Source organism: Petromyzon marinus, chromosome 41 (genome assembly GCF_048934315.1).
Source record: "Petromyzon marinus isolate PM22_M1 ecotype Great Lakes invasive population chromosome 41, UKy_Petmar_22M1.pri1.0, whole genome shotgun sequence".
Lineage (NCBI taxonomy): Eukaryota > Metazoa > Chordata > Hyperoartia > Petromyzontiformes > Petromyzontidae > Petromyzon > Petromyzon marinus.
The window spans coordinates 6,291,918-6,310,686 of record NC_133707.1 but is presented as its reverse complement, the minus strand read 5'-3'; the positions used below and the strand labels follow the sequence as shown (position 1 = coordinate 6,310,686).

General features: G+C 48.6%; 1 protein-coding gene across 2 annotated transcripts in view; it reads right to left on the bottom strand.

Annotated features, from left to right (window-relative positions):
* Nucleotides 1-18,769, bottom strand: part of LOC116951086 (glutamate receptor ionotropic, delta-1-like) — a 292,747-nt gene that overhangs the window by 88,517 nt on the left and 185,461 nt on the right. For both annotated transcript variants that reach the window (XM_076073276.1, XM_032969471.2), the window contains one exon: nucleotides 6,686-6,891. In XM_076073276.1, the coding sequence (XP_075929391.1) occupies nucleotides 6,686-6,891 (206 nt within the window). The remainder of the gene's footprint in view (nucleotides 1-6,685; nucleotides 6,892-18,769) is intronic.

Genomic DNA, 18,769 nt, shown 5'->3' with positions numbered 1-18,769 from the left:
GCAGTGGACTCACAAAGGCGCTGCACGCGCATACCCTGTGACCTGTTCACGCTCTCGCACGCCGAGAACAGCAGCAGCAGCAGCACATCGTCAGTGTGTCGGGGTGCTGGGGGTAATCTCGTGCGTTTTTACAGATCGGTACAGAGACTGACGGTGTTTAAATCTAACACGTGTGTATGTTTGTAAGCTGAACTTCTTTCGCACCATACACAGCCAAGGTTGTGGTGGTAATGGTGATGTGAGGAGCGGTGGTGTAGCGGTTAGCGCACAGCGCTACGAACCCGGCTACCCGAGTTACATTCCCGCTCACGGCCAACACCGGTGATGATAATCTGAACCGGTCATGGGCCTCCCCTAGGTCGACTCAGCCGCAAACGAGTACCTAGTGCGGTGTGTAAACATCGCCACTAGGGAGACAAAGGCGGCCGGGCGTGGTGCTGGCCACCCACCCCCTCATGCGCCGTACCGGCCTTCATAGGTGCTCGCTAACAGCACTTGCCCCTACAGTCTGTTAAGGCTGTACGGGGGATCTTTGGTAATGGCGATGGTGTTGGTAGTGCTGGCGGTGGTGGCGCTGGTGTTGGTGGTGCTGGCGATGGTGGTAATGGTGGTGGTAATGGTGGCGTTGGTGGTAATGCTAATAATAGTGGTAATAATGGTAATGGTGGTGGTAATGGTGGTGACACGGCGTTCTCTCCTGGACGGAGCTGCAGGCCTCGTTCCAAGATGTGACCTTCACTCAGAATTGCGGTGTGCATTACAGGTCAAATTGCCTCCCACCTGCTGCAACGAAGAAACGCCGATGTAATTTGGCATATTTCGCATGAGCGCACACACATGTACGCGCTCACAAATGCACGCAGGCACGCGCAAAGCTCAGAAAGTGCATGGCACATATTGCCACTTCACGTGAAGACACATAACCGTTGCAGGCATGATCTTAAAATGTGTAATCCAGAAAACATGCTCCTAGGAAACCGACAATGGCCCTAATCTTCAATGGACGATTTTACAAAGCATGCCATGTACCGTTACGCAATTTGCCCCTGACAATTTTAAGCCATTGTTCATCAGAATGCAACCCCGTGGTTGCACTTATAAATCGTTTAATAGCTGCGGAACAAGAGTAAAAATAATATTTTGTGCAATGAAATTTGCACTTAATTATATAAATGAATTTGAATAAAGAACAAACTTGCAGTTGTTGACCAATATCTTACCTTTGTTTTGGCCGCTGACAATTCGGCCGGCAGGCATCGCAAACGAGGCTCGGTTCGTCCACTTGGAGCGTTGGGGCGTCGCCCAACCAAGCAGCCAGAGATGGGAAATTATTTTTCTAATAATAATAATAATTAAAAAAACTTTCCCATAAATTATTTTGTTGCGTTTAAACAAAAATTCAAATACAATGATTCTTTCAACGTGAATTTCCTAATGAAGATAACATTTTAAGATGTCCCTATTCGAAACCCCTGCAACACCGCAGTCTGACTTGTGCCTCGGGGAGGTCTCGGGGCGGCTGTGAAGGCATCCGAGTGAGACATTTCCCTTCACTCATTTACAGCGGCTTCGCATTGTAGCCACGCCGTTTGAGACCCATTCAGAGCGGTGAAAACGGCGCCCGTGGCTGTAATGAGAGACGATGTCACGACACGAGGTTGTACCGTGCAAATGTAGCAGGTCACAGCTTTTGGCAGTGTCAAAGTGGTTGTCTAGTGTGGACTTGAGGGTCATGGGGGACATAATTGGAGTGCTTTGTTGTTTTGATTCGTATTGCTTATGAATGCCTATCCGTTGGTAGATAAGACAGTTCTATCACTTTCACGGGAAGGCCAATAACATGACGAGGTTTTTCTTAACTAGAACACCGTACAGTATTTTCAGAAGTCACTCACAACAGCCCCACCTCGTGGAAATGTCACGAGCCGCCACTTTCACAAACTCTGACAACGTGCGACTTTGCTAGGGTGGTTGGTGGGGCATTGCAGAGATGGGAGGCGCATTTCATGCACGAGCACCAACGCTGGCCTCTTCCCAACCCACGCTCTGACGAGTGGAGGCCACCGCGTGTTTAGCCGACGAGCCAATTGGTGACCATCGGTGCCATCTCACACGCTCGGCCTACGTGTCTGCCTACGCTCGCCGATCTCGCCAAGGGGCGGAAACCATCACGCCAACTCCCGGTCATCCCCGCAGCAGCAGCGGCTTTTTTCTGGCCATCGAACAAAGACGGTCACCGCAATGCGAAGTGCATTCAGATGCGCTTCTGTGGCCGTCTAGAACGCTCTTCCTTCCGATATCAGGAAACCACTGGGTAACTATGCACTTTTAAATCACCTATATTGAAAACAAATTTTTAAGTACTGTTTTTTTTTCGTGTTTAATTTGTCGCTCTCTGATTAGCACGGTTGGCTACGTATGGTGCGAAATAAGTTCAACATTCATACATGCGCACGCATGCACGGGCACGGTTCCTGGCACGCGCCGCTCGCCAGCGAGCCGAGGCGTCGCTGCAGCTGGTGGACGGGAGACGTTGGGCCGCACGATCGCTTCGCTCTTCTGCTACGCTCACGTATGGGGGAGCTGAACCGCTACCGCGTCTCGCTCTGGAGAGCCGTGCTGCCGCTCATCGCTCAACACTCCGCCTAAGCCTGGCACGCGCATCAGGACCCTGAGCGGTCATCCGCCGCCATGCTGTTCAGACAGCGTGTGATGGCTGGTGGGTAAACTTATTTACGCGGCACGGAAGAGGACGGATGGGAGAAGAGGAGAGGGGATGGAGGTGGTCTATGCAGTTAATAATCCCTTGAATGAGCCGGGAAGTTTTTTTTGGGGGGTTATTTTCTTTATTTTTCACAAGTGTGGCGCCACTCAACATTCTAAGGCACGACGGCGGGGAGGCAAAATTCTGCGATTAAATCAATTGTGTTCAAATTTCAATTAGGTAAACGGGTTTGTTGAATGAAATTTTTTTGTGCAGTTTTAATTGACCTGTTATTTTTTACATATCTTTAGCTTGCATTCATGTTATTTCGATTAATTACTTTATTATTTCCATTACAATATTTTTTGCTGAACCTCTTGTAAAACATCTTGAGATATAGTTCAATATGAACTCAGCTATTTTTATTTTACCAGGTAAGACCCCCTTAGATATGTAGCTCTTTTATAGAAGTGACCTGGCCACAAATGACAGCTCAATGAAGTGGCTTATCACGTGGAAATTTCTAGCAGCAAAAAAATCTAAACGTGCTGATCCTAAAATGTGGAGGGAAAAACCGGAGGACCCGGAGGAAAAGCCACGGGACCATGGGCAGAGAGAGAGAGAGACATCCAAACTCCAAATATACAAGCAACAAGGGTCAGGATATAACCAACAACGTCCTGTATACCAGGTGAGGGAGTTCACATCTAGCCACCAGTGTGCATCACAACAACACAATGCATTTCCATTTGTACAATTTGTAGTTTTAACAGCTGGCTCACTATATTTTGGAAGATATAAAAAAAAATTGTCGTGGTAAAATGTGGTAGATTTATACCCAGGCAAGTAAAACACTGAAAACACTATAGTCTACTGCAATTATATTGTTCAATTCCCCACCGTGCCCATTGCGAAATGAAAGACAACGAGAGGGAGAGTGAATTTGAGAAGAAAAGGGCAAAACCAAATGAATCAAAACGCTTTCTGGACAATAACCTTGAAACAGCAAGTCGCCACGGGGTTAGGGCACATCACTGACGGATAGTAATGGCTGCAGCAGCGGCGCCTTCCCTTCCCGCGCCGCTCCCTCCCTTCTTGTATTTGACACATCGATGTGATGGAGAAAGACCGGAGAGAGATGATGAGAGCAATTTGATGCTTGTCGTTGCGGCGGTGGAGGAGGTGCGTGTGCGCGTGTGCGCGCGTTCCATGTGGGATGCACGCGGGGCCAAGATTCGATTTGGCGAACCGTGCGTGCGCGCGAGCGACGGCCGCGAGCGTGCCGGGAACGTCACAAGAGTAACCCGATCTCCCGAGTTAGCGTCGTGAAACCGTGCCCGGCCCCCCTTCCCCCGCCGCCCCAGCGCGTATCCCGCGGAGCGACGCACGGAGGAAGCGCCGCTGCGGACCTCCGAGCGCTTCGGCGCACGCTCGCTGCCGGCTTAACGGCCCGTGGGGGCCGTTCCTAAGTGCCGCCGGTCGTGATGGGATTTCATGGCGCAGCGATTGGTGGGGCGGGCGGGCGGGCGGGCGGGCGGGCAAGCGGGCGGGCACACTGCCGTGCATGCGTTAATTCCCCGAGCATTCTAGTGTGTGGAGGGGGGGGGGGGTTGTGGAGAGGGGGGTTCATGCCCTCTCGCACAGCCCCTCAGCTTAGCTCGCTGCCATAATTCACGGTGCGCATTAGGGCGCTTGAATGCTTGCTGCATGCAAACGCCATTATTCAAATAAGTGGCTACTCTTGGGCTGGAATATCCGCGCTCTTACCCGGCCCGGTGCATTACCGACTGAACACCTTGCGCTGTTTTAATACCGCGGTGGTGAAAATGGACCGCACATTCGGCACTTAAAACCGACCATGGATCCATTTAAGTGGCAACTCTGCGAGGGAGTCACGGTTGCACGTGAGACGTGTGAGAAGCCAAGAAGCCATCCTTGTTGTTTATTTACTCTTATTTACCCGGTGCTTTTCCCAAAGTGTCAAATTTATTACGTTGACGCGCCACAGTATTATTGAGGAATGGCTTTCAAAAGTTTGTGCCTGCCATCTGCATCGGCGATAAATTCAAGGCCCGGAAATAATTAACGTGGCTTAATGGCCCACCGTGTGCAGTTAGCGCTGTGCGATAATGCGTGCGATCAGATTTAACACTCTACGTCAGAGCAAGCTATCATACATATGGATAGCCTTCAAAAAAAGTATATTACGTGGCACTGCAGGAGGAGTAGCATCTATTTCTACATCTGCATGCATTTGGCATTGGCGAGGTGCAGTATGGTCAAATAAGCCTCATGACCTGCACGGTATGGGGAGGCCCTCATCCAGCAGTGGATTGGCAAAAGGGCTGTACTATACACATGTACACGTATCACACATTAGCACGTGAAATTATAAACATTCTCGGCTGTTCGATTTAGGTGTGGACGCAGAGCATGCCGTGTTAGTCATAGCGGTGGTGAGATGTTAACTACCTCGCCTGCTCTACAGGGGGTCGTGGGTTCGATCTTGGCCCTGCCGCCTGCTACATATTTGGAGTTTGCGTGTTCTTTCCGTGGTCGCGTGGATTTGTCTTTGCGTCCTCCGTTTTTTCCTTCTGCATTTAAAAACATTCTTTTCGAAAATATGGCTGCTACAATTTTCCACATGATAAGCCACTTCGTTGAGCTATCGTTTGTGGCCAGGTCGCTTCTGAAAAAGGGCTATAGAGGCTCAGTGGGCCTTACCTGGTAAAATAAAATTAGTTTAGTTAAATACTTTACTATGCTCGCAACTCTCGGTTTTCTGAAAAATGTCTTGCTTAGTTCTGGTTTAGCTATCACTCGCCACTGATGATAGTCACGGTCAGGGATCGAACTGAGATCGGCAGGTTTATTGGCCAAACTTTGTGAACCACTGTGCCGTGCCACTTATATTTGTCAGCTGTACAAACAGCAATTGGTTGAATTCATCTGAATGTTAGAGGCCTTCTGACTCCTGGCACGCATCACGTGCAGATGGCCAATCTCAAAATTTTGAGAACGAGGCAATATTGGTTCTGAGTTGGTACATTATGTGAAACAAAATAGGTGTACTGATTTTAGTGATGATGAATGCGATTATATTGGAAGGTAAATTATTCAATGCACCTCCATTAATATTTTAACATCTCTCTAGAAAGTTTTAAACGCTCCTTATATAACCTGCTAGCCTGTTAATAACCCCCAATCGCAGTTTCGGATAAATCACTCGATTCTTACAATCCCCCCCCCCCTTGCCCCCCCCCCCACCCCCCACATTGATGAAGCGTGTACTGCAAGGCACGTGGCCGTCAAGCTAAAAAGCCAGAGGTGCAGCCCTGAAATTGCTCGCTCATATGCCGCTGCTGGCGGAAGGAACCCACAGTAGACGGTTACCCGTCAAGCTTCCATATTGCTCATTGAATACTTCCAAAGACAGACGCGCATTTTTTTATCCCGAACTAATTTTTTTAAGTCGTGGCGGCAGTGTATATTTGTGTGTATGTATTCACGTAGAACTTCTTTCGCACCATACGTAGCAAACCATGCTAATCGTGGGCGAGCGCGCTGGGCGAGCACGGTGGGCGAGCGCCACGTACCTCCGCGATGACGGTTCGCGCCAGGCACCCAGCCAGCCAGCAAAACTTAAAAAAAATATATATATAGAAATATATATAAAAAAAGCACATTTTACATCCAGGAAACCCTCAGATTGAGGCGGCCAAGTGCACGGGGTTCCCCAAATTCCACGCATCGGATAAACATACATCTTTAGAATTGCTCGTGAAATACGCGACAACACGGAGCAGCACCGTTAGTAACCATACCCCAGGAGTACGATACACACAACGAACGATGACAACGCGGGCGAGCGGGATCGATGAGCGAGCGGGAGCGATGAGCGAGCGGGATCGATGAGCGAGCGGGAGCGATGAGCGAGCAAGCGCAACGGTCGAGCGAGCGCGATGGGCGAGCGCCGCGTACCTCGGCGATGAAGGTGCGCGCCAGGCGCGGGTTGAGCAGCAGCACGGCCCTGCGGAGCGAGTCGCGGTAGCGGTTCAGCTCCTCGTACTTGAGCGAGCGGAAGAGCGAGGCGATCATGCGGCCCACGTTCCCGTCCACCTGCTGCAGCGACACCTCGGCTCCCTGGCGGGCGGCGCGCGCCAGGAACCCGCGCACCCCGCGGATGTCTGCAAGCGCACGCAGGGGCACGTGTGTGAGCACTACGTACGCACGTACGCACGTAGGTGGGCGCGTGGGGCGGGCGAGAGGGCGCGGGGTCGTGACGCGCGGGACGGAGATGCACGGGCACAGGTACACGCAGAGCAGAGATGAAGCTATAAGGGTACAGAACGGTGACACATAGTTTTAAACAAACAAAAAACCCACCCGCGACACTCACTAGTCCACACACTGCACGAAGGGCTGCGTGCATGTGTACAGCCACACATGGAGAACGGTGGCGCGCAGTGATGAGCGCACTGCGCTACCAACCTGGCGACCTCACTACAATTCCCGCCCACGGCCAACATCAGTGACGATTATCTGAACCGTTCCTGGGCTGCCCCTAGATCGCCTAAACCTCAAATGAGTACCTGGTGCGGTGGGTATAACAGCGCTGGGGTGATAAAGGCGGTCGGGCGTGGTGTTAGCCACCCATCCCATCCATCGTGCGCCGTGTCGACCTTCATAGGTGCTCGCTAACTGCACTTGCCCCAACATTCTGTGCAAGGCTACATGGGGGATGTTTGTCTTTGCAGCCACACAAACCGTGGATATTCAAACAGGGGCATCCTGAATTACGCGAAGGGCAAAACCATTGCTCAAGAGACACCTTGCAGGTTAGGGTCAGTCATGGCAATCTCTTTGATGTTATTTTCTTTTCATAGCAAACAGTATTGCCACAGCCATACGAAGCAACAGGTAGCATAAGGACAGGACATATGCACGCACGCTCGCTCGCTCGCTTGCTCGCTCGTCCGCACACACAATATGGGCGGATGCTCGCACGGGATTTCAATTTCAGATTTTTTTTTCCCGTCGAGGTCAGTTCGGAGCACTTGAATTTCATTCCCCGAGCCAGACCCTCGCGTAGTGTTAAAGTGCAACAGCGGGCGGCCCTCGGCTAGATGGCCTCAAATTCAAGATTAAATATATGACACGTGAATGTGAAAATGAACACTAATGGCCATTACTGGCACCCCATTGAGTACTTCAAAGGCAAGTATCCCTGGAATAGCCTTCAACAGATTATTGGGCCAAGTGTTCTTCGCGAGCACCTATGAAGGTCGGACACGGCGCACGAGGGGTGGGTGGCCATCGTGACAATGTTTACACACTGCACCAGGTACTCATTTGAGGCCGAGAAGCCCTAAGTGAGGCCCAGGACCGGTTCAGATATTCGTCACCGGTGATGGCCACGAACGGGCATTGAACGGGTCCGTCGTGCAGCGCGGTAACCGTGGAGTGCATCATGGACAAAGATCTGCCAATATAGCCTTGGACAGACTGTTGGGGCAAGCGCTCTTAGCAAGCACCTCGCACGCGTGATGCGGTCAATCCGTAGGGGACATGCAATTTGCGCCTGGTTCACCACGCTTAGCGTGCGTAGCATACCACAGGTGGACATCACGAGCGTGCAACGCCAGGCAAGCGCTGGCATCGTAAGGATCTGATCCCAAGTTAAAATTTCCTTGAGACGGCTGCGTGCGCCATCCGTTTTAATCAAGGCCAGCCTCCAGGCTTGCGTCGAGGCATAATTTTTCAGCGACTACTCCCGGGGGAGCTGTTAACTACAAAGATAGTGAGCAGCTTCAAATGGGGAGAAGTAATACAATTTAATTTTGTTAGAGTCCATTGTCAATCCGCTGCTGGAAGGAGGCTTCCGCCAAAAGTTTCCCCAAGGCCTTTGCCAGGTCACGTGGGTTGACTGACCACACCTGGGCACGCCAGGCAGGTGTGTAGGTTTGTGAAGGTGGCAGTGGCCCGGGATAGGGACGTTGCACGGACATCACCTTTGCCGCTGATTGTTATCCCAGGTCAGGGAGCGAACTCGTGTCGCCCTGGGTTCACAGCGTCGTGGCTCTGACCTCTGTGCCACTGCTCCGTAAGAGGAAAGTGCGACGCTAAAATCAACTCACTCGGCCGCTCACTTGCTCACTCGCGCAATGCATTTACGCGAGCACTCACTCGTGCGTGCAAGCACACCCAATTCACTCAAAACACACGCACTCATTTTATTAACTCACGTACCCTCTCTCTCACTCGCTCCCACACTAATTCCCAAGCTCAGCAAAGAGCCACACACGCACGCGCGCACACACACACACACACACGACTGCATAGACCACATTAAAATAATTGACATTTCCATTCCAATAATAGTTTCTCATCATTATTTACTGCACCGTCCTTTGTTAGGCCCATTGACTGGGTAAAATGCCTGCTGTAAAATATGGCCCAGGAGCAGCTGTGCATTGGGATAATGGTTATTCTTTATTCACCGGGATTCTTTCACGTTCCGTTGATTAGCAATAAAATGCCGATTATCAAATGCACACACGGAGGCGCGGTGGGGGGGGGGGGGGGTCTCGCAACATCATCTCACTTTCTGTTCAAAAGGAATAAATATATACAGCGTGAGATGATATTTGCGTGACAATTGATTTTGTTTCCATGTTCGTACATCTGCCTCGCCTTCTTGGTGATGGAATTGGCACTGGAACATGAAATGTTGACGTACACATAAGGTGCATGTGTTGTGATGGTTCTCCCACGGGACTTGCTTATGAGGGAGGTGCAGACTCTCTACACCTCCCCTGCACCTCACTCATAACTTGCACTCCAGAGGTTCGACGGTTCGATCACCTGACATGGCAGTTGAAACGATGGGGGCAGGTTTATTAAATCACCTCCGACTCTGTCCACCCAGCGATGTAAACGGAGACGCGGCAGGTAGCACGTGGTGGAGTAAAGTGTGGGCACTTCCAGCTCTTCCACGATTGCGAAAGTTCGCACCCCGGAGTAGCACGGTTCGGCTACGTACGGTGCGAAATAAGTTCAACGTACATACATACATTGTGGCGAGCATGGGAGAGTCTGCCAAAATACCCTCTGGAGGGGTCCTCTATAACTCCCCCGAGTGGGAAGCCCTTTCGCCAGCAGCGCCTTGAGCGAGCTGTTGCGGGGCCGCACCTTTGCCTTTCATCCAGCGGAGCAAAAACTAAATTGTTTCCTTTCCTTATTTGTGATTCAATAATGCAAAGGATAATTTTCTCCAAGGGTGACTAAGCAGCCATGGGGAAGGGGATTGCTCTTCCTATTATTGTTTAATCTTTGAGAAAACAAAACGTGTCCCACAGCAGGCAAGGAGGAAGCCGAACAATAGCTTTCTCGGCGGGCCCCGCGGAAGAAAAAAAAAATGTAACACCCCGTGACCCGTTAAGACTCGGTAAAATGTATTCTCACAGCAAACCCGGAACCGTAAGTGGCAAAGACAAACGTGGGGGAGGCTCGGAGAAAAGGGAGTGCTCAACCTTCTTCCCTTCACCTTCACCCTGGTTTAACCACGTGGCCCCCAAATGAAGAATGGGCGGTGCTCAATTTCGCACGGGCAGTCTCAAGCCCGTCGTGAAAATAATCGCACGCGTTCCTACGATGGACTGGGGGGGGGGGGATTACAATTTTGTTCACCGGACAACCGCTATTGCCTTTCCACAAAGTGGTACTTGTTTTTTTCACCAACACAGGAGGAGGGATGATGGACTGGGTCGGAGGCGGAGAGGCGAGGAGGGAAGACACGGAGGGGGTGTTGCAGATGTCGACTCGGTTGGCGTGGACAAGAGAGGAAAAAACCCAGGCGCAGGAGAGAGGAGAGGGGGTGAAACATGTGGTGGCACTAGGGTGGATGTGTGTGAAAAATAACTTCATTGCTAATCGGATTTCTCCAGGATAAATATATGCACTCGAGATTGAACTTCTTTCGCACTGAGCGTAGCCAACCATGAGGATTCTCATTCTGACTGGGAAGGCAGGCCGAGCAAGAGGAGGTTCAAAGTGGTGAGTGAGAATGTGGAGTTTCCTGGCGTGGATGTTGAGATAAAAGCCCAGGATCGGAATGAGTGGAGATAGAGGAGCAGGAAGTTGACATTTGTTCACACTCAATCAGAGACTTTTCCTTTATAAGGCGAATTGTCGCCGTAAAAAAACGACTGCACATGTTTGTGCAACAACAACCTCACCACCGCCACCAGAACAACACGAACATCTAAATTTTGATTTAAAGCTTTCGTGACTGCAGTAATTCATATTCTTAGTTTTTTCGGTAAAGTCACGTTGAAGAGAAACAACAAAATAATAAAATATATATAACACAATAAAAAATTCTCACGACGTTTCGACCATAACTCAAACGGTCATCTTCAGGTGTGTTGGTTTGCATAAATTTATTTTTAAACGGCGCATTTATTTATTTATAAAAAACGTTAGCGCCACGCGCAGCGATTTGGCAGTTTACCCAGGACTAGTCCATCTATATTCTGAAAAGAGGAGGGGGGAGATGAAATTTTTTATAATGTATGCTGTCTGAAAGCCACTGTAAGCGTGAACAATCAATTAAGAACTGAAATGGTTTATCAAATCTTTCCAATGATTGCTTAAATAGAATCCATCTTCTCGGTTGAAATTGTCTCTGTGCTTGTATATGTGGATAGCCTCATGAACGAATCTCTCATGGAAGCCAGATGGCTTACAAAGAACCTCTGTCTTGGAAAAGTCAATGGCATGTGAGCCTACTGAATTAGAACAATGATCTGCTACGGCCGAGGTGTTGGTCCTACCGTGTTTAAGGTCTGCTTTGTGTTCACGAATGCGGTCCGAGACATGGCGTTTGGTTTCTCCAATGTAACTACTACCACAGAGGCAACTTAGTTTGTAGACACCAGGGTATTGTATGTCCGGAATCACATCTTTTACAGACAGAACCAGATCACGGATTTTATGTAATGTGTTGAAACGGACCTGGATCTTGTGTTTATTCAAGATTTTGGAGATCTTTTTTGTGATCCCAGCAATGTAGGGTAAAGTGATGGTTTTGAAAGGCTCCTCAAGAGGGTTCTTCTTCATGGTTTGAGTGATAGCTTTGCGGATTGTATAGTCGGAGTAACCATTAGCCCTAAGAGCTTGGTGTACGTGCTTGAGTTCACTGCTTATGTGTTCCTGGTCGGATATGCATTGGGCTCTATGATACAGAGTCTTGATGAGAGAATTCTTCTGTGATGGATGGTGGTGGGAATCCGGTTTCAGATAAGCATCCGTATGGGTAGCTTTCCTGTAGACAGAGTGGCTCATTGAACCATCAGGTCTCTTTTTAATTAGGACATCCAAAAAAGGTATCTTGCCATCTATTTCGACTTCCATGGTAAATCTGATGGCTGGGTGTATGGAATTGATGTGGTCGAAGAATTGGTCTAGAGCAGGCCGGCCATGTGGCCAGATGACAAAAGTGTCATCCACGTACCTCTTCCATAAGGTTGGGCGCAGAGTGGCAGTCTGGATGGCGTCAGTCTCAAATTTCTCCATGAAAATGTTAGCTATAACTGGAGAAAGGGGGGAGCCCATTGGGGTGCCCTCAGTTTGTTTGTAGAAAGTTCCATTCCAAGTGAAGTATGTATTGGTTAAACAGTGTCTCACCAGGGGGGGTACCTCAGTGTTTAGTCCTTGATGAACCAAGTCTTCAATGATTGCAATGGTGTCAGGTATTGACAATGGTGTCAGGCTCACATGCCATTGACTTTTCCAAGACAGAGGTTCTTTGTAAGCCATCTGGCTTCCATGAGAGATTCGTTCATGAGGCTATCCACATATAGAAGCACAGAGACAATTTCAACCGAGAAGATGGATTCTATCTTAGCAATCATTGGAAAGATTTGATAAACCATTTCAGTTCTTAATTGATTGTTCACGCTTACAGTGGCTTTCAGACAGCATACATTATAAAAAATTTCGTCTCCCCCCTCCTCTTTTCAGAATATAGATGGACTAGTCCTGGGTAAACTGCCAAATCGCTGCGCGTGGCGCTAACGTTTTTTTATAAATAAATAAATGCGCCGTTTAAAAATAAATTTATGCAAACCAACACACCTGAAGATGACCGTTTGAGTTATGGTCGAAACGTCGTGAGAATTTTTTATTTTTTATATATATATTTTATTATTTTGTTGTTTCTCTTCAACGTGACTTTACCGAAAAAACTAAGAATATAACACGAACATCGTTAAACATTCATGACATTATGTAACGCAATTTTTGTTCCTGGGTAGTAATTGTTATTTCGTAATTGCTTATGCCGAAAATGTATAGAAAATGGCTATTATTCTCCACAAACTTTGCTTTTGTGACCAGGACAGTGATATTTAGAAATTTACCTATTTTCAACGAGAAAACAGGCGTATTTGTGTATTTTCGTTCACATAAAGTCATACAAAAACAACATATGAATAAAAATTAACATGTATTTATACTAAACTAGTTTTACTAACCGGGCTTCGCCCGGGACTTGGATTCACCATGCCCGGTCGTCTTTGTCTCCCCAGTGGCGATTTTCACACACCACACCAGTTACTCGTTTGAGGCTGAGTCGACCTAGGGGAGACCCAGGACCGGTTCAAATAATCGTCACCGGTGGTGGCCGTGAGCGGGAATCGAACTCGGGTCGCCGGGTTCGTAGCTCAGCGCACTAACCACTACACAACCGCTCCCCCAACACACACAAACACACACAGCGCACTAACCACTACACTACCGCTCCCCCCACACGCACACACACAGACACAAACACACACAGCGCACTAACCACTACACTACCGCTCCCCCCACACACGCACACGCGTCCATAGGTACACATACGCCCGCTTGCTGCAGACACACTCAACTTTCAGGGTACGTACGGCAGTAAACGACTGAAATAATAAAGCAATGCTGCGCGAAGAACGCCTTAGACCTGCAACACATTTGTATGGCACTTTACTCGCGGAGGGTTGGGGGGGGGTGACGTCAGCAGGCACACTGCGTTACGCTTCTGCATGTGCGGGTGACATGACAGATGTGACGTCACAGCTCACGTGCCATGCAAAATATATCCATTATTGCGCCCCCCCTCCCAAAAAAATATACAAAAGTCGATTTTAATAATTGTTGCATGGCGTAGTACAGTCTGGAAAGTACCCACATGGCAAATTTCAAGTTTGTTGCATGTCGGGAAGTATGCTAAACATTTTGAACAGACACACATATTCACAAATTTCCCTTTTATATATATTGATAATGAAAAAAAATGACTACAAAAGATTTTGAAGTTAGTAGTTTTTCAAGATTTACGATTATACTGCAAATCACTTTCACGAATCAGCCCCCAAATGTAGTCTCCCATCATATTTTCGTTATACTGTCCTTGGTAGCGGCGTTCAAAGTCCAGTATATCCTGGTGGAAGCGCTCGCCTTGCTCCTCCGAGTACGCTCTCATGTTCTCCTTGAATTTATCAAGATGAGCATCAAGAATATGGACTTTGAGGGACATCCTACAGCACATTGTGCCGTAGTTCTTCACCAGTCTCAACCAGCTCCACATAGTTTTCGACCTTGTGATTACCCAGAAAGTCAGGAACCACTGCGACAAAGCTGTTCCAAGCCGCTTTCTCCTTACTAGTGAGCTTCTTGGGGAATTCATTGCACTCCAGGATTTTCTTCATCTGTGGTCTGACAAAGACACCGGTTTTGATCTTTGCCTCAGACAGCTTAGGGAAGAAGCCTTGATGGTACTTGAAGGCTGCCGACTCCTTATCTACAGCTCTGACAAATTGTTTCATAAGGCCCAATTTGATGTGCAGTGGTGGCATCAGCACCTTCCGGGGGTCCACCAGTGGCTGCCACTTGACGTTGTTCCTCCACACAGAGAACTCGGTCCGCTGTGGCCAGTCCCACCTGTGGTAGTGGGCCTTGGTGTCCCTGCTGTCCCAAAGGCAAAGGTAGCAGGGAAACTTGGTAAAACCGCCTTGGAGACCCATCAGGAATGCCACCGTTTTAAGGAGACCCATCAGGAATGCCACCATTTTAAAGTCTCTGATGACCTCCCAGCCGTACTCATCATACTTCAAGGCGTCCAGCAAGGTCTTGATGCTGTTGTAATCCTCTTTGAGGTGCACTGAGTGAGCCAGGGGAAGAGATGGGTACTTGTTACTATTATGGAACAGCACGGCTTTGAGGCTCCTGGATGAGCTGTCAATGAAGAGGCGCCACTCATTCTGGTTACAGGCGATTCCGATTGCCTCGAGCAGTCTGGTCACATTGTGGCAGTTTCAGAGCCCATCTTGACGGGTGAAGAAGCTGCAAAAATGTTTTTGACGCTTCCTCGGATCTGCGACTTGCACACTTTCATCCAACAAGTTCCACTGCTTGAGCCTAGACGTCAAAAGCTCGGCATTGGACTTGGTGAGACCAAGATCTCTGATCAAGTCGTTGAGGTCTTTTTGGTTGGGGTAGTATGGGTTTCTATCCTCAACTCCACCTCTGAAATTGTCATCTGGATCTACGTCTTCCTTGCTCTCTGACTTGCTGCTCTCTTCAAAATACGGCTCCACTCTCTCCGGAGGAGTGGGTACGAGGAGCTCATGGGCAGTGTGACACCGGGGCGATGGATGAAGGGAGGTCCAGATACGTGATAGCAGGTGCATTCTTGCCAGTCCGACGTTTGGAAGGGTCCACCATGCAGAAGTAGCAGTTGCTTGAGTGGTCAGTGGGTTCTCGCCAAATTCTTGAGATAGCAAACTTCATGGCTCTCTTTTCCTCTCTGTACCATCCTACAAAAATACATTTATTTCACCCATGACTAATGTGTAAGAGATTCTCGCAACATTTTTTATATATGATATATTTTTTCAATAAGATTTAAAATTGTAAAACATTTTAAAGTTAAAAAACTTTAACAATTTCTTTTTTTTTGTACTAATTTTATGACGTCATAATCCGAGCAACAATTGTCAATTTTACCTTCCAGAGTTTGTTTGCATTGCTCGCAGGTGAAATGAGGTGCCCAGGGTTTGTCTTGATCCCCGACAGGCATGCCTAAATGTCTTGTAGGCGTCACACATCTTAGCAGATGCTTCCACAGAGTACTTTTTCACTCTTGTCTTGATAAATTGGCCGCAGACATAGCAAAATGCGTCTGCCAGATGCTTGCAGCCTCCTGATGCCATCTCGAGAAAATGCAGATATGTATCCACTTAGGCAGCTGGAACTAAACTGAACTGGTGGGCTTAAGGCCCCTGTATTTATACTACTATTTATATTCCTGGAAAGTTCTAGAATGTTCTAGAAGTTACTCCAAGTTTACTCAGCACTGAATCTCTCTGGAATGTTCTGGAAAATAGGTAAATTAAAAAAATATCAATGTCCTGGTCAGAAAAGCAAAGTTTGTGGGGAATAATAGCCACTTTCTGTCCTTTTGAGGCATAAGCAATTAGGAAATAACACTTACTACCTAGGAACAAAAAATATTAATTGTTATACAGTGAATTATGTGACAATATTGGCGTAAATAACACGCACACACAGTAAGGAAAGTAAATCTCTTTACGGTGCTGGATAAAAAATAAACACGTGCTGTCGCAGTGAGCTAATCTATTGCCGTGATTTTGCAAATCAAAAGCGCACGCGCGCAGGCGCATGCAACTGTGAGCAGGGGCAAGCTAACAGCTCCACGCACGACCGCCTTTGTCTCCATCGTGGCAATGTTTACACAGCATACCAGGTACTCATTTGAGGCTGAGTCGACCTAGGGGGGGGGGGCCAGGACCGCTTCAAAAAATCGTCACCGGTGTTGCCCGTGAGCACGAATTGAACTCGGGTCGCCGGGTTCGCAGCGCAGCGCTGACCGCTACATTGCCGCTCCCCGGAGTGAGCTAATCTATTGCCGTGGGGGGAGGGGGGGGAGGGTCCCGCGTGATTTTTCAAACCAAAAAGCCACCGGCGCATATTCACGCAACTGTGGGCATGCGCACACACACACGTGCGCACACCGGTGGCCGGCAAACTCAATCTACTCCGCAGGTTAATAGAGGCAGTCACTCAGGTTGCGGCGACAAGTGCGCCGTAACGCCATGTAGCGGACACGGCCTGTACCTTGACGAGCCAGAGAGCGCCAGACCCAAGCCCCGAAAGAGCCAAGGCGTAGCGCGTTTCAGCAAGAGCGCAGTTGTCGTTGCGTGCGTGCGCGTGTGTGTGTGTCTGTGCGTGTCTGCCCGCGCGCGCCCGAATGTGGCGTTTTAGTTCAGATTGGTTAGCCGTAGTTTTTTTTTTTGCTACTTCAAAGTGTCCTCGAAATGCGCGTCCGTGTGAACAAACTCAATGTATCGCTGCTAGTTGCCACGACTGCAAACACCCCAGAAACAAGCTGTCGTATTGAATATCCATCGCCTCCACGACACGGAATGTGCCGCGGGTCTGGTTAGCTCTCCGAGGCTAAGCGGGGTTGAGCCCGGATAGCTCCTGGATGTGCGACCGCCGTGTGCGGAAGAGACACGCGTGTAATCGGCATTGCCAAGGGATAATAACAAGGAACGGAGCGGGGTGGCCAGGGAATGGGGCGCACTCTAAGAGGAACATCATTGGAGGAGATAGAGCGATGAAATCGGTTCACGTGCAGGTGCGAGTGCACCTGGTAAGATAAACGTAGTTTAGTTTCATTTGCATATTTTTTTAAGTGATTTGTTTACCTTTCCAATACTTTGCATATATCGTGTTTGTTGTCTTGTTTGTTGTTGTAACGTTCTGACACGCCCCTACTGGACGTTTGTGACAAAGAGCTTTATAGCTCATCGGATTCCTCCTCCAGTACAAATAAATATGATTCTGGATGGATTGCTGCACCGCAGGATCGTCAGAAGTGGCGATGGCTTGGGGAGGCCTTCATCCAACAGTGGAATGACCATGGCTGATCATAATGATCAATGTCGGTTGCAAGCACACTCAGCCGATATTTAACACCTTTTCAGTCGTCTCATTAAGTGCAAACAGCAGTCATGAAATACCTAGAAATGTCGAAGTAGATGGTGGATACCGAGTCATATATTTTTTTACTTAACTTTCAAGAAGTGTCATTTTTTTTAATACCCCTGTGATACACAAAAATGTTTGTGTATATTTGCAATCAAATGTACTATGGAAAACTGGATTGGTCCCAAGTACCTACTAATGCTGTTCTGCCACTGTGGCGAGACGTGAACTCCTTGACACGCCCCTACTGGACGTTTGTGACATCAATCCTGATCCTGGCGCCTGCTGTATATTTGGAGTTTGCATGCTCTCCCCGTGGTCACGTGAATTTTCATCCGGGTTCTCCGGTTTCCCCCTCCACATTTAGAATCAACTCTCACGCGTTTAGGGTATTTGGATTGCTTTAAATGTCCACGTGATGAGCCACTTTGTTGAGCTATCATTTGTGATCAGGTCGCTTCTGAAAACGAGCTACGTAGCTCAGTGGGCCTTACCTGGTAAAATAAAACCAATAGTAAATAGTTTCATTACAGGCTTGATAGGAAGGGTGTTTATTGCTGGGTTAATTTGCATAAAGTAAACTTCCCCCTCTCCGATGTATTTTTGGGTGGTGCCACATGTTGCTCGGTAAGACGTTTGACGATTCGGTCCACGTTCTGGAAGCTTCTTCACGAATCGAATTGCCATCCTCTCATATGCGTGGTGGTTGTTGTTGTTGTGAAGAGGTAGCCTAGGGGTTAGAGCACTGTACTTCGAACCCGGCGACCCGAGTTCGATTCCCGTTCACGGCCAACACCGGTGACGATATCTTAACTGGTCCTGGGCCTCTTCTTAGGTCGACTCAGCCTCAAATGAGTACCTGGTGCAGTGTGGGTAAAAATCGCCACTGGGGAGACAAAGGCGGTCGGGCGTAGCGCTGGCCACCCACCCCCGTCGTGTACCGTGCCGGCCTTCATAGGTGCTCGCTAACAGCACTTGCCCCAGCAGTTTGTTAAGCAAAAGGGGGGGACCATTGTCTTT